Source organism: Lagopus leucura, unplaced genomic scaffold, assembly GCF_019238085.1.
Source record: "Lagopus leucura isolate 7727_CA_CO unplaced genomic scaffold, USGS_WTPT01 Super-Scaffold_100157, whole genome shotgun sequence".
NCBI classification, from domain to species: domain Eukaryota; kingdom Metazoa; phylum Chordata; class Aves; order Galliformes; family Phasianidae; genus Lagopus; species Lagopus leucura.
In genome coordinates, this window is record NW_024962334.1 from 36,113,784 (window position 1) to 36,130,105 (window position 16,322).

General features: G+C 40.7%; 1 protein-coding gene across 1 annotated transcript; it reads left to right on the forward strand.

Moving 5' to 3' along the window:
* Positions 1–838: 838 nt before the first annotated feature.
* Positions 839–15,686, forward strand: LOC122189311 (mitochondrial poly(A) polymerase). The gene is made up of 9 exons (XM_042888373.1): positions 839–968; positions 2,835–3,007; positions 3,527–3,760; positions 4,069–4,293; positions 8,500–8,711; positions 11,150–11,376; positions 12,789–12,881; positions 12,975–13,048; positions 14,812–15,686. Exons 1-9 carry the CDS (start codon positions 839–841, stop codon positions 15,148–15,150), a joined length of 1,707 nt encoding a protein of 568 aa, XP_042744307.1. The 3' UTR covers positions 15,151–15,686.
* The last annotated feature ends 636 nt before the right edge of the window (positions 15,687–16,322 follow it).

Genomic DNA, 16,322 nt, shown 5'->3' on the forward strand with positions numbered 1-16,322 from the left:
AAGTAAGAGTGGTGAGGCACTGGCATAGGTTGCCCAGGCTGTTGAGCAACCTGATGCAGCTGCAGGTGTCCCTATTCATTGCAGGGAAGTCGGACCAGATGACCTTTAAGGATCCCTTCCACCTCAAATGATTCTAGGTTAAGGCTGAGTAACACATCCTTCACGCACAGCAGCTAGCACGCTGGTTTTCCTCCAGGAACATGCCTGTGTTGTTAGTTTTCCTAAACCCACAATTAATTTTAATGAAACCATTTTCTTTTTTTAGACTAGCTTCAAAGGAGGAAAGAGGAGGAGTTTCTCCCACCCCACATCAATGAATTTGGGAAGGATGTGCTGTAGGATTCCTGAGGAAGCTTATGTACTTGTTATGGACACGTGGAGGAAACCGGAGTTCACGCTCTGTGAAATAGGGTATTAATTCGAAGGCAGTGTTTTACAAGCAGTCTTCTGGGTCATCCAGGGATACAGAATCAGGGTAAGTTACACAACCATAGTCCCCACAGGACATACAAGAGTGCAGCTCACCAAAGAGCGCTGCTAAGCAGGCACTAACCTCACCCCTAACCTACGCTACCGGTGTGCCCACAGGTCTTATGTATGTGACTGCTCGGGCGCGTTTTATTTTACTTTTTAATTAATCGCTCAGATGAAAGCTACGCTTTCAGGCTCTCCACAGGCTCTCCAGGCCCACCTTTCCACCCACGTTTCCCTCCCCCCAGGCGGACACGGCTCCTGCGAGAGACGCGCGGAGGCGCCGGGTTGAGCCCCGCCGGCCGCCGTAGGCCGGGCGCTGTGCGCGCGTGCGCAATGCCGGCAGCCGGCACGGAGCGGCCGGGCGATGGCGCAGCGCGCGGGAGGGCGGGCTCTGTGCCTGCTGAGGGGCCGCTTGCTGCCCCCCGGCCCAGCGGCCGCACGCCTCGGCTCCTCGGGGCCCGCGCTGCAGCGGGCGGGCGGCGCCGAGGAGGCAGGTGAGGCAGTGCGGGCCGCGCCGCGCTCCCCGCTCGCCTCGGGCTGTCGTGTGTCCTCTTGGGGGGCGGGTGGATGGGCGGTGACGCTCCGGGAGAGGCCGCGGGGCGTCCGCTGGTCGCGGCGTCCCGGCTGAGACCGGCCGAGGGCGGCGGGGTCGGCGTGTGACCTCCCGGCTCGGAGTGCAGCCGGGAGAGCGGGGCCCGCCGCCCGGCCTGGGCGTACTGCGTGCGTGGAGGCCGGAGGTGGGTTAAGGGAGATGGCCGTCCCGCTGAGCAACCCAGGGGTTTAGTTGCGCCTTCAGGACGAGTCACGGAGCAGAGAGGGCTGAGCGGTGTGCCGTGGCCGTGCTGTGCAGCTAGGTCCCTGCAGCCAGCCTGTGCCCGTGCGCGTGAGTCAGAGCTGGAAAGGCCTTAGACGGCCACGTGTATGCTCGTGTTTCTGAGCCTGAGAGGCATTCTGTAGTTCTATAGCGGGGAAGGCTGGGCTGTAGTACGACAGTCACACAGAAGAAACACAATTCTGTGCTGTTTCTGTCCCTGGATTAACAAACATGCAGCAAGTTGGGTGAAGGAGCACGTCCAGATTTCAGTTAATCCTCTTGTTTTGGTGTATGCATTAGGTCGTTTGTCTCACCTGGTTTGCTCCATGCTATGTGAACAGGAATGTTGGCATCACAGAGGGCAGCATTAGGGTGCATTGAGCACCACTGGGGACCAGTAGCAGTGCAGGTGAGCACCTGTTTGGTGACTGCAAGGCTATGACACAAACCTGAAACATTGTACAGAGGAAGAAAGAAAGCAATGAGGACTGCATCTCAAGCATTTAAAATGAACACATTCGTCTGAGGACTGTCTACTGTTGATACTCAGTGACTTGTGCCTCTTCATTATTTTGATGAGCGGTGCTACGTACAGCTAAGCTGTGGAAACAGCTGCTTTGTGTTTACAAGCTTGTGTAAAAGGCAGAAAGAAACCGTAGAACTTCTTTTTTTTTTTTTTTACATAAGTATAGATGCTAACAGGTTTGGTTAGAAGATTTTCTTCAATCCGCAAAGTCAGAAAAAAAGCAGCCTATTGAATCTTTGTAGCAAGTGGTAGCCACAGGGAAATAGCTGCATGCTCTCTGTCTTCCCAATCTTGAATTATGAATGGTAGTGTGAACAGGAAGCCTTCGACATGTAACATGGTGTGGTCATTTGATTATTTGAGTTGTGCAGGTTTGCAATTATAATTCAGGTTTGGGATGTGTTTTCTGTATTTCTGGATATTCCAGCATATCTTATTTCCATGCTGATTTTGTTGACTGTCAGTAGCAGTATAGATTGCCAGTAGTGTGGCAAGGTGTGACTGATCTGCGGGTTATTTGAAGTGAGTTGATGAGAATACAGTACAGAAAGAAAATTTTGTGTAGGAGTTTGCTGTAAAGGAAGATGATGAGTTGTAAAAATAACCAAGTGTAGAATTGTTCCAAAGGTGAAAGTGCTGTTTTTGTGGTGGCAAAGAGGCATTATCTTTTTAGAGCAGCTTGCTAACAGTGTAGCTCTGTCTGGTGCTGATGCTGGACTCACGTGCTGAGTTTCTAATGGTGAGTAGCAAATCAGAGACCAAAGATTCCTCATATCATCAGATGTCCTGTGGTATCGAGGAAGGTCAGTATTGTTTCCATTCTACATTTTCTATTCTTTGTTCTTAGAAAATGTATACATTTGTGAGAGAAATACACTTCTGAATGTATTTCTTTCTCTCTGGAGTTTTCTGTTTTGCTGTGATCCTCCCAGAGTGCAAGAGCAAACCCAGAGCAGAGAACAAAAATCAGTTTTATATATTTGTGTAGAAGGAAAACTGGATGGTTGTTTTTTCTTACAGATGCTGAACTCAGTAGCAGGAAGAAGACATTCACTGAGGTTCAGACAGAACGATTGGAACAGGCAGATCGGAGTGTGTTAATTAAGTGCCCATCAAAACTTAATGAAAAAAAATTACTGCAGTATTTATCCAGCCATGGAAACATTGACAATTACTTCTTCTTTGAAAATCGTGTAAGTAGCTGACAATACAAACTAGAATCTAAACTTGGATGAAAAGAAACACAATCATTTGGTCAAGCCTTCATACATCTAAGTTATGCATATTAAACACAATATATTCAACTAGTTTTTGTCTTTATTATTGTTTACAAGATGTTGCACAACTTATTTGTGTGTTTAAATTACCTAAGCAATGCCTGTTTTTAAGTGAATCTCGCCAAAGATTTTGTGCCAAATGTTTGAAATTTTAATGTTGCACTGCTGATTGTCTGAAAAATAGAGCTAACCCTTTGTTATGCTTCTTTTTGAAGGTAGATTTAGTGCTTACTGTCAAGAATAACATAGCTTAAATTTTTTTGACGTTTTGTATAAAATTATCTTTAAAGTATTAACGTGCAGAGGCTGCCATTCAGCTTCAGGACTCTTACTAATATGCCATAGTATTCCCAGGCAGATCTGAATAATGTGAGTGCAATCAGTTCAATGCTCATATGCATTTATCTAACACTGTTTCCATTTTTAATATTTTAGGGTATTCATGCTTTAATAGAATTTTCAGAGAAGAGCAGTGTAGCCTCACTACAGGCTGTTACTGGAATTCCAAGGGCTGCTGAGCATCATGTTGTCCCATATAAATCCAGACTTTTTACTTTCACACTGAAAAACCCCGGTAGTCAAGCTGCTGAAGAAAGGCCAGTCAACCTCTCTCCTCAGTCTCACATTCCAGTGAATGAGCTTATTCCAAAGCTTTGTCGTGCAGACAGTGTAAGTATAAGTTCTCTCAAATGAAAACAAGCCTTGTCCATGTAACATTTGCAAGTGGTCGTGTGAAGCTTTTAAAGCATTTTTTTTTCTGTTAAAAAAATAACCCCTGTTAGAATTGTGGCAATGGCTGTCATGCATTGAAACAAATAGAAAAAAATGACTGATGCTTACAATAATTTTGTCTATAGGAAATAAACTTGTTTGAGTCTAAAATTGTTTAAGTGCAGTGATAGTAAGTGGATGAAAATATGTATCGGTAGGCAGAAGATGGGTCGCTATGCTTTAGCAGTGTTTATTTTCTTAAATAGGTAAGCAGTCAAATGTACGTTCTGCTGGATGAGTATCAACTTACAGAAGAAAACATCAAGCTCCGATACCTGGCCTGTTCTCTGGTTCGGGATTTTGCACGCGCGTATTTTCCAGACAGCACTGTAAAGCCATTTGGCTCTTCAGTGAACACCTTTGGCAAATTGGGGTGTGATGTGGACATGTTTCTGGACTTCCGTGATATACAGAAGCATCCTACAAAAATGGTAAGATGATGCTGGTGGCTCCAGTCCTCATTCTTTGTAATAGGAAGAAAATAATTTGCTGCTTGTGCAGACTTTGTGTCTACTGTCAGGCTGAAGAAAACCTTCATCCTCCAAAGCTAATTCAGCAATACCAGACCTTCCAGTCCTGCTGCTTTTTTCTTTTCTGGAGCTGCTGGACTTGACCAATACTGGGCTGTGATTTTTAGGGGGTCCTCTCTATCCTGATACATAATAATCTTATGCATGTGTGTGCGTGTGCATTTTGAGAGTGCTGTCAGATTGTTTTTCCTCAGATTAAAAAGTTACTGTAACAGTGCTACAGAAACATTACCTACAAGGGTGTCTGGAGGTGTTGAGACCTGCTGGGGTAATGCTGGTGGATAATTGCAGTTAGCGCTGTTCACGTTTGCAGTGTCTGTCTGGAGACAATTTATAGTGTTAGCATCGTATGGTTTCATTGAGAAGGGAATTGGTTTGGGTTACTCATGGAAGGAACCTGGGGGTGTGCTGGGAGTAGGACCTAGGAGTGAAACAGGAGCTGAGCCAAATAATAATGCGGACGTTCTTAGTTGTCACACTTTCCATAATGTACTTTGTAATTATTTGATTATCTCATTGATAACACTGCAGTAAGCACCAAGACAAGTGATGCTTACTAAGCAAGTGTAGAGGCTTGAAATTGAAATATGTTCACTTGAATTTGCTTACCAAATGCAGAATTTCCATCTGTATCTTGAGAAGTTGGATGGTTACACAAGACTGCCAATAAGCAATACTCAGGGAACAGCATTGCTTTCTTCAGCACACGTATTAAATTTTATCTTAACTGTGTCTTCACCCATGCGAGGATGTGGAAATCTCTGCTGTGTATCCCTGTATTGGGATTCAGGCAGCTTCAGATTGTAAAGGTTATTTAGAATGGGTTGTATCTTAGTCCTGGTGCATGTAGGCAATTCCTTTTGAATTGGAGAAGGAAATACGAAAGGAGGTGAGAATTGGGACACTTTGAAAGCTGATTTGCTCAGCTTTTCTGTGCTACTTCTGTTTTGCCCTGTTTTTGATTTTTAAAGAAATATGCCTTCAATTCAGAGTTTTCATTTTTATTGCAGTGATTGATTATAATGAAAGATATGTCAGCAGAAAGACAGGATCACTGAGAGTTTGTTGGAAGGGTTAAAATCCAAGAACCCTTTACATTTAGTTGCCTCTTGAGTTTTGGGGAAAAAATCTAAGTATAAAATGCCTGTTTTCAAAGCACATATTGTAACTAGCTGAATTTGGTATTGATGCTCTGCAGCAGTAAAATCCTTCTTTCATGTCATACTTTCAAAAGAAAACTCGTACTCTGAAGGCAGTCTTGCAATGAAGAAGATGAATTCAGAATTACAAAACAGGCCTAAGGAAGAAAGGCAGTGGGTCATGGTGAATCTTAGGTGTGAAAACATCTTTCCCACAGTTTAACATTTGTTTTAATCCTTTTTATATGCATATATCTGTTGTTCAGTCAGACTGATATTAGAAACTGCGTTGGATTGGTAAGCATATGATTTCTCTGAGCACATGTACTTCAGCAGGGCATTAATCCCAGTTCTGAGAAAAATGAGTATACCTAAAATGTATGACTTAATGTGTGGAAGCTGGAAGAGAGATCATCAAATTGGTCATTGGTCTGCAGAAGTCCTAACTGTTTTGTTTTGTTTTGTTTTTTTTAATCTTTTTAAACTGGTGAGGGGTCTGGAGCACAGGGCTGATGAGGAGCGGCTGAGGGAGCTGGGATTGTTCAGTGTGGAGAAGAGGAGGCTCAGGGGAGACCTCACTGCATTCTACAACTCCTGAAGGGAGGCTGTGGTGAAGAGGGATTTGGCCTCTTCTCCCAGGCAACGAGCAGGACACGGGGTAATGGCTGCAAGCTGTATCAGAGGAGGTTTAGGTTGGACATAAGGAAGAACTTTTTCTCTCAGAGAGTGGTCAGGCACTGGAATGGCTGCCCAGGGAGGTGGTGGAGTCGCTGTCCCTGGCGGTGTTCAAGAGGCGTCTGGATGACGTGCTGTGTGATGTGGTTTAGTGCTGGTGGAGGCAATGGTGATGAGGAGACGGTTGGACTGGATGATCTTGTAGGTCGTTTCCAACCTTGTGAGTCTATGATTCCTGTATTAACACCATGAAAAAGAACATTTGGCTGTTGATGTCATTTATCCTGAGAGGTCAACTTTTTGTTTGTGGTTTTGAAAAACATTTGCAAATCAAGAAGGGAGGCAAGTGTAATCACAGCTGCCCATTTTAAAATATTTTTTCTCTTTTGTTGTTTTTTTTTTATTTTGAAGTGATGACATTCATCGATATCATGGAGTATTAGAGAATGCTTAATAAATTCAGATTAAATTGAATTATTCGTGTCACTGCAGTCCTATTTTGTAAGATCAGTGGAACAGAAATTCTCACTTTAACATCACTGTGCTTGAGATCAGCTTCTAAAATAGTTTTGAAATCAAGGTATAGAACAAGGAGATTTTCTTTTGATTGACATAATGAACAATGTCATTCTAATGACAGATTTCCTAGACAATAGAACTTCCCTTAGTTTTTGTTTTAATTAGCATTTCTTTACATGTTCTTAGATGCCTCAGATCACAAGGACAACTAGTTCACTGTTGCTCTCCCAAGATTTAGCCTTTCTAGAGACGTTTCAGTCCTCCTCATCAGTACTTCAGTAAATAGTTCCCTTACCAAGATCAGATTATCAGCACAGCATTTGTTTCCAACTTCTGGTGGTTTGGCAGATCAGTGAATGACTTAAAGCAGAGTTCTGTGATAAGTTTAGAGTAACAGCAGGTGTTTGAGAATAACATTTAAGCTACCAAGGGTAATGAATTTACCCCCAAAGTAGTAGTTTGTTCAAACCTGTTTTGAGTGGCATGGTAAGAACTGATGGAGAATCACAAGTGGTGTCAGCACTTCGTTCTCCCACAAGAGGAACCAAAACTCCATCTGTAAGTTCTACCGACTAAGAGCGTATGTTTCATCATGAAAAAGTCCATCCAGCTTCTAAGATATCAAGCTGCTGCCCAGGATGCCTATGTGTCAGCCAAGTCCCTCTATAGTTTTTCTCCTGTTACCTCTCTCAGAGTTTATAGTTGCAGGCTCCTTTGAGCCAGCACTGCTGTAGCATGAAGCTGCACAGCCCAGTGGGGTTAGGGACCACTCTTCTGATACGCTCACACATATGCTAGCTCTGTTGGCAGCAAGGAAAGGTTACCTTCGTTGTTATCACAGAGACATAAATTTCAGTTCCTGAGGTGTAACTGTAGGAAGGGTTGCAAGGTCTGTGATTTCTGAACTGTTTTGCTGGTCTGCATTCTTTGCACTGGCATGGTGACAACAAAAGTGACCACCTTTACTTGTCTCCTGGAGGTCTAATTAATTCACCATGTAATGCTCTTTGTATTGTGTGAATTCATGTTCTATTCATCATATGCTTCAGAGGGGAGGATAAGCCACTATCAAGCATCAGGTCAGCAAGCAAAATTAGCTGAGGCTTAAAAACTGAGAGAGTATAAAGAGAACAGATTTTGTAGGTTGTTTTACTGGGATGTAAACTGCACGTGACAATTCAAAATTCAACGATCCACAGGGAAATTTACGCCTGATGTCAGAAGGCAGCTGCTCTGGTGTGATTACTTTAAATCTTAAGGAAACTAACCTTCATCTTGAAGCAGCAAGCAACTCGCGTGCTGATTTTTTATTTTATTTTTAAATAAAAAGGCATTTTCCTTTATACTTGTACTAACTGGTACACTGTACTTTGAGGTTATGAAATAGAATTACTGGTGGTTTGAAATAGGCAAGTTACAGTTTGGTTGTGTTTTGTTCTTCCTGCCTTGTAATACCTTCTTCAGTCAACATATGTGCCATCTTGAGAATCCCACATGAACTGTTTTAGGTAATGTAGTGGCATTGCACCCTCATCAGAATAGCCAACTTCACAGTAAGTTACTGACTATCAGAGTGGGAAAAATTGAATCACTGAGAAAAGAATTGTACAAGAAAAAGCAGTATGGTTTAACTTTTTACAAGTTCTGCAGACTGCTTTGGAAAATCCACTGTACTACACTGCTACTCTGCAAACTCTTGTAATCTTGCAGAAGTATTCTTAAATTTCTCTTTAGTTCCAGAACTAACAGTTTACTTTTCAAAATCTTTCGTTAGAAAAAAGGTCCCTTTGAAATGGAGTATCAGATGAAAAGATTGCCATCAGAAAGATTAGCAACTCAGAAGATTCTTTCTATAATTGGTGACTGTCTTGACAATTTTGGTCCTGGGTATTCAAATGTACAGAAGATACTCAACGCTCGCTGCCCCCTGGTGAAATTCTCCCATCAACCAACAGGATTCCAGTGCGACCTGTCAGTGAGCAACAGGTAAGACCTGGTTTTAAATGGTTCAGGGTGAATACTAAGTTCTGGAAACTTGTCATGAGAAGTTTTCAGCCAACTCAGTTCTGTGTTTTGTATCAAATATGAATGTTGGGTCTGAAAGGGATATTTTTGCCTATTAGAATTTTGTTTCCCAGTGTGTTAAGTATCGGTTTCTCCAGTGTAGTAAGTAATTGCTAGCAAAAACTGAAAAACTGCCTTCCCAATAAGGTTGTCTTGTAAGGAACTGAAAGCAGACATGATTCTTCAGTCATATCTTCATGTACATGTATATGCAAAGCCTTGTTTGGATTGCTTTCCAAATTAAGCAGCCATATCATGATAATTGTAATTATCAGCTGATTTGCAGTCATTGGATTTCAAGTTATTTTGGGTTCTGCATCCTTTTTACTGGCAAAAGATTTGGAATACTGCATTAACATTGTGCGTTAGAAAGCAGCCTGAAGTTTTACTGTCATGTGTACCATTCACAGCAGCACCCAGTAGAGGGAGCAGGCATCTCACAAATTGTTCTCTGCATCTTTTTTCCTTTTCAGCTTGCTCCCATGTTTTTAGGTAATCAGTGGCTGATAGTCAAGCATTTGATTTATTTGTTTTGCAGTCACTTACTTTATTAAGAAATAACCACCTGAATCCAGTATCCATCTGTTTTTAATTCTGTGATGTATGCATCACAGAATTAAAAACAAGTACGTCCCCATTTTTGTTTGTTAGGGGATGGTAAAACACAAGTGATTATCTTTCAAAATTCTTTTCAACTCACCTTCTACTACAGATTTTGTAATTTGCACACATCAGATGCAGTCAGGTCAGTCAGACTGAATTTTCTGAATTACCCCACATTCTGTTCCAGAATATACAGGAGTTCTGTGATATTTATATGTGATATATATATTAGGACCAGAGGGAATAGTTGCAAGCTATGGCAGGGGAGATTCAGGCTGGACATGAGGAAGTATTACTTTTCAGAAAGGGTGGTCAGGCACTGGAATGGACTGCCCAGGGAGGTGGTGGAATCACCGACCCTGGGGGTGTTCAAGGAAAGACTGGATGTTGTGTTGAGGGACATGGTTTAGTAGGAGCTATTGGGAATAGGTGAACGGTTGGACTGGGTGATCTTTTAGGTCTTTTCCAACCTTGGTGATTCTATGATTTGTTCAGTATTGTCACAACATTAACATTTTTTTTTAATGTTTAGCCACAGTGAGAGTCAGCATAGGTTTCCTGGCAGATATTATTTTTTTTTTTCTTTTTAATTCTCTGCAAAAGATGGTTTTGTGGGACTGTGTTAGTACTGTTACCTGGAGAAATAAGAAATCTTTGTGGACACAAGGAGAACCTCACAATTGAAACTTTAGAAGTGCAGGTTTAGAAGGCTTTGATGCAGCAGCCATCCCCAAATGCCTTGGTGAATTTTTAGAGGAATTGAGTGCAAGACTGGAAGTAAGAGCAGGGTAGTTCAGCAAGCACTTTAAACTAGCTTTGCAATGTAAGTCTTGCTCTCACATCCTCCTTCCATTTATTATCTGCTCTATATTGCCCTCCCATTTGTACACTATAAGAAAGTTTGTACATCCATGTGATGAAACAGAGCTGATCCATCTGAAAACTTCTGTCCTTCCAGGTTAGTTGTTTTGCAGCAGGACCTGGATTTGGGTAGTTGTTATGAACAACTGTCAGCACAATGGATGTGGTAACACAGAAATAAGAGTGAGCACCTGGGAGCAAAGCTGCTGCTTTCAGCTGCAGTGTCTGCTTGTGTTTGTTTAAAGAATTTGCTGAACAACTTCAAATTTCTTCCAGTCACACCAATAACGTTTTTAATACTTCAAAATTGTTTTCAAACAAGATTAAGTGCATTTTATGCTGTCACAAACTGAATGACATCCAACTTCAAACATTAGTTGTTGGAAAATCAATAAATTGTTAAGTCTTTAGAGTGAGATCGTAAGATAAGTTTATTTTGTGTTTTTTGTATTGATTTTTTTCCCCCTCTATGTTAGGATAGGGATGTTCTCTAGTACAGTCCAAAGGCAATTATGGCTAAATTAGGTGGTTTTGGCCTCGACTGTGTGTAGATCTAACTCCAAATACATAATGTTCTTTTTTCTTTTCCACTATCCCGTGGAACAAGGAAACAGGAAACAGCACAAGTGCAGTATTAGTGTTTACCTTTAACTGTATCCTTTTTGTTATTGACAGTTATCAGATACATTATCCTGGACAATTTCAGACACTTTCATCTGTTTTGTTTGTTTGTTTTCCATGAATAAAAGTTATGTGTGGATTTTTGTTTGTTTCTTTGTTTTTATATTGATGCTCTCTTCCCTTATAACTGATAATTTGTGCTGAACAGCCAGCGCTGGCATCATAATAATAATTGCATTATTATTTACGTCTTACACTTCTTTTTTCTTCCTCAGCATTGCTATAAGGTGTTCAGAACTCCTGTATATTTACGGCTGTTTAGATCCCCGTGTGAGAGCTCTGGTGTTCAGTTTACGATGCTGGGCCCGTGTTCATGGGCTTACAAACAGTGTGCCTGGTACCTGGATTACAAACTTCTCTTTAACCATGATGATCATGTTTTTTCTGCAAAAGAGATCGCCACCTATCATTCCAACACTAGACCAACTTAAAGAGCTGGCAGGTAAGAGCAACTGTTTGTGAAAGAGCTGGAGGCATTTCTCACAGTTATTGTAACTTTGTAAGGTTAGGAATAAACCCAAGCCATTCCTCTGTGCTCTCAAGTAGCAATATGCATTGCCTGTGCCTGATGTTTGAGGGAACGTGTAAGTTTCATATGTACTTTTTATAAAAGTAATTTATCCTAAAATGCAAACCACATCAGTTTTCAGTACAGTGCTTAATTCTGCTCAGAGTGCCTTGGACAACTTAAAATCATTTATGTTCCCAGTGCTCTCACGCTGTTTCTTTTTGTTGTTTATTTTGCAGCAGACTCATAAGATTTCAAATGTCTCTGCAGGTTTTAAGGATTTTGTGCAGATTGTTATATGTGCCAGGGGAAGTTTAGGTTGGAGATCAGGAAAACTTCTTTACAGAAAGGGTTGTTAAGCACTGGAATAGGCTCCCCAAGGAGGTGGTTGAGTCACCATCCATGGATGTGTTTAAAAACTGTTTGGATGCGGTGCTCAGGGACATGATTTAGTGGTGGGTTGTTAGAGTTAGGGTAGGACGGATAGGTTGTGGTTGGACTTGGTGATCTTGAAGGTCTTTTCCAACCTGAGTGATTCTGTGATTCTACAATTCTGTGTTTTGTTTTAAAGACACCAAGTGTACCTGTATTCCCACACTATTTGTAAAGTCCTTGAGACTATTCAGGGCAATTGCAAATAATTTTTTACCTTAATAAGCAAGTTGTTCTGACTGTCGTAATATTTCAATTTCAGAGCATGTTATCTTCAGCTAATTGAACAAAGCATGGAAAATGACATCCCAAATTCTTGATTCCTTGCTTTTTTCCACAGCTTATTGACATGCTTCCTTGGAAGCTTTGAGAAGATGATCTGCCTTCTGTTGCTTTAAAATAATTTGAATGTTTCCATTAGCAGTTACCAACAGACTCTCAAAAATGAAGCACTTGTATACGCAGAATAACGAAACAGCTATTTATGAAATTTTTACAAGACTTTCCTAATAGCTTTTCTGAAAAAGAGGATGGACGCCTGAGTGTAGCTGTTGATGCCTTTGTGTAGTTATTAACCTCAGAAAACTTTACTGGCTTAGTGTATTATAAAGCTCTGAATGCAGATACCATGTTTGTTGCTTCAACTTCAGAGATATATAGATGTCATACACCTTATTCCTGTAGGTTTTTGAAAATACAATTTCCCTTAGTTTGTCCAAAGATTTGTTTTTCCTTTTAAATCTTTAACCATTTAATTTGAATCTTAGCCTTAAAGTTTGTTATGAATTTGTAATTTGCATTACTTAATACGATACATTCATTGAAATCAGTCGTGTCTTATATCTGAATTTTGTTATGTACAATGGCATTTTACTTTTTATCTGTTCAAAATACACTTGCACTTTTTGTTTCAGATGAAAAAGACAAACATGTAATTGGAGGGTATGATTGCTCATTTGTGAGCGACTTCAGCAAGGTTAAGCCTACAAAAAACACGGAAACGCTTGGTAGGTAAATCTTCATTACCTTTGCTTTTTCTGAGCGTGCTGAAAATAAACATCTCCGTAATGCTTAATGCTGGTTCGCTTTCTCTCCCTCAGATGAGTTGCTGTGTGACTTTTTTCAATACTTTGGAAACTTCGACTTCAGAAAGAATTCCATAAATCTTCGAAAGGTAAATGAATTTTAATTTCTCATCATTATCAATTAAACTTCTACTGTCTTCAGTTTGAGCAACTGCCTGTGTTAAACGACTGCTTTCATTTTTAAGTATGTATGCAGTGTGCATTCAAATTGGTTGTTTCCAGAAACTGAGTCCTCTGCTTGAAGGAAGAGCTTTCTCCTCAAACCCTGATTGCTTATGGTAACATTCTTAACAGTGCTGTGTCAGTACTTGTGTATGTTGGAAAGCAGAAACTATGATGCTAAGTCTTTATGATTCTTTTGTGACCACCCTATATAAAAAGTGACTGTTTTAAAAAGCAGGAACTTTTAAAATGTCACAATATTTGTCATAGCAAAAGTCAGTGACAAATATAGCACACTTAAAAACTTTGCATTTCAAGCTGTGAGTACAAATCCAAACAGTGTCCACATTAAAATTTAAACTGAGTTTTGAAACTTGCTTTTTACACTTCTATTTCTTGCTGCAGTTACCATCAACCTTCAGTTAGCCTAGTTACAATTCAGTGAGCATGACAGATAACATGACTGTATGCTTACCAAGAGGTCTGCACTGTAATCTTGTTTTCTTTATATAATTAAGTCATACTCTTTGGGGATTTCTGTGTGTGTATGTATATGAAAGCATAATAGAGACATATATGCAAATGCAGTAACTACTAATACCTGTTCCTGCTGGGCTTCTTGCAGACTGAGGGGTTTCATTGCTTTGTTGCTGTGTGGTCACTCTTGGTTGTGTTTCATTTCCTACTTTAGCACTAACAGCTTCTGGCATAAAAGTTGTTTGTTTTTCTGATATAGATCAATCTGGAAACTAAGTAAGCTGCATAACTGTTGTTTGCCACTACGCCTTAAAAGGCAAGTTAAAAAATAAAAAATAAAATAAAAAATAAAAAAACCAAAACAACACCATAACAAACCTCCTTGTGCTGATTGTGAACTGAACAAGGGAAATGTCTGCATTGTGGATGTTCTTCTGTTTAACTAGTTGTCCTAGCCCTGGAGCAAGGGTATGCAGCGTGCATGTGAACACTTCTGGACCAGCATTAGCTGCTAGGTTCCTGCTAGGGCATGCAGTGGAAGGCTTGTAGAGATGCTGTAATGCAGAGCAAGTCACCTGAGGAGTGCTGATAAGCAGTGTGATGCAAGTGTGTATAACTAGCAAACTACATAGTTGACAATAATGTGTATATTTTACCATACTAACTGCATAAAAGTGGACCGTGGTCTAAATAGCTCTGTACTTAAATGACAAACTGAACTGGGGAGAATTTCAGCCAGGGCAGTAATCTTGCTTTATTGTACCAGCTCTTAGTGAGCACTGTGAGAGAAATGATTTGAACAGGTGAAGCTCATGAAGTCATTTATCAGACTAGGCTGTGCACGTTAACTTGATACTCATGCTGCCCATAGACAAACAGAGATAGGAGTAGATTGCAGCAAGTGGAGTTTGAGGTTTGTGGAAAAGCAGATGGGAGAACGGCCAAAAAGACAGGGTGAGTTGTTGTAGTACATTCTTTGCCTTGAAGGAAATCTAAGTTCAGTGTGGCGAGGAAAGCAACCACGAAGAGGATTTAGAGAACAGGAGTCATGCACTCAGATTGGCAGGAAAATTAACTTGATTAATGATGCCTATGTTTTTCCCCAGAAAGTGGTCTTCTGGGTCAGAAAACTCTCAGTGTAGTCACTTGAGTGATTTGTTCCTTGCTCAGCGTATGATGCATATGTGCAACTTTTTCTTCACACTATCTGCAGGGAAAGGAAGTAAATAAACCTGAGTCGTCTCCTCTTTATATCTGGAATCCTTTTGAACAAGACCTTAATATCAGCAAGAATGTTAATCAGCCACAGCTGGAGAAATTTGTAGCTGTGGCCAGAGAAAGTGCCTGGATTTTACAGAAGGAAGATAAAACTCAGCAGATGATCAATAAGGAACCCTGGGGACTGGCAGCTGTACTGATACCATTTGGAAAAAGCAATCCAAACACGATGAAGAGTAGGACAAAGGGAATGGGAAGTGAAACAATCAAAAGCCTCTTGGACTCTTTAAAGTTAAGTGATGCAAACAACGTACAGAAAGCAGTGGGAAAGTGACTTTCAGCACAGAAACACAGTAGCTGCTGTTCTGTTTTAGGAATTGAATGTGGCACAGTTTGAAGAATATTGCTTTTAATATTTCTTTTGTGATGAAATGGAGAGTTGGGTGACCTCTGATTGTCATTGTGATGGTTTTTTTACAGGTCTACTTTCTGTACATCATCTCCTCCTTTACTCTTCACTTTTCCTTGTGTTTTGTGAATGAAGAGCATTAAAATGCAAATTTTACAGGTACATTTTGGAAGTAGACTTTGGTCACTCTTCAAAAAAGAAAAAAAAATGAACGAAAAGAGGATCATGGGAAAAAGCCACTGGGAATTGTTTCAGTTAGTTCTTTTTGGTTAAGTAAAAGCTCAAGAAGTAACCACCTTTCAGTGAAAGCACATCTTAAAAGAAGATGAATTTTGAACCACTGCTTCTGCTGCAGTCACATGCAGGAAGCCAGTAAAAGTAAAGTGCATGTGTCTATTTTTGTAATTGTTTTCAATTCATGGGGCTAGAGCTAAGACAAAAATAAAGAGGATGGAATTAGATAACAGGGTTTACAGTTTTGTAGGTTATTGCTCTCCAAGGATAGAGTACCTGTTTTGTGTTGGAAAAGTGGGTGTGCTTGTGTTTACCACCTGTTCTCAGACTTCTTCAACCAAATCTTTATTTTTTTTATACAGATAGTGCTTGTTCCGACTCATCAGCTCGTGTTTCTCATTTTGTCTTCAACTTCAATTTAAGCTTGTACTTCAGGTTCCAGTAGGGGACTTTTTTTGGTGCCCTTCTGGCCTTATCAACTCTCCTTAAAGTTGCTGCCTACTGGACAGCACCAAAACCTTCCTCTCGCTATCTCTGCTTCTCTTTTTGTCCTTTTTGGAATTTCACAGGAAATCCTGTAACACACTTGAGCCCACAGTCCTGTCTTACTTTTCAGATATTCAGTGGAGTGCTGACTGTCCATGTTTCAGATCAGCTAGGCCAGCAAGAGTCAACTTTTCTCACTGCCCTGAAGAATGCATTGAGTTCTCTGTGCTTATACCATAAGAGAGTGTTTTTGGGGGAGTATAGAGGGGGCTGGAAGGAATGAAGACAAAAAGAGAAATGGAAAGAGAGCAGACAAAGTACAGATTTTCAGGTAGATTTGTGATTATTCTGCCTGTCCAGTTTGTGCCACCGATGCA

Excerpts from the sequence above, each read along its gene's own strand:
- LOC122189311 (XM_042888373.1), top strand. The coding sequence starts at position 839 with ATGGCGCAGCGCGCGGGAGGGCGGGCTCTGTGCCTGCTGAGGGGCCGC. Across the intron at positions 3,008-3,526 it reads ACTTCTTCTTTGAAAATCGT|GGTATTCATGCTTTAATAGA; the intron begins GTAAGTAGCTGA and ends TTAATATTTTAG. Across the intron at positions 4,294-8,499 it reads AGAAGCATCCTACAAAAATG|AAAAAAGGTCCCTTTGAAAT; the intron begins GTAAGATGATGC and ends ATCTTTCGTTAG.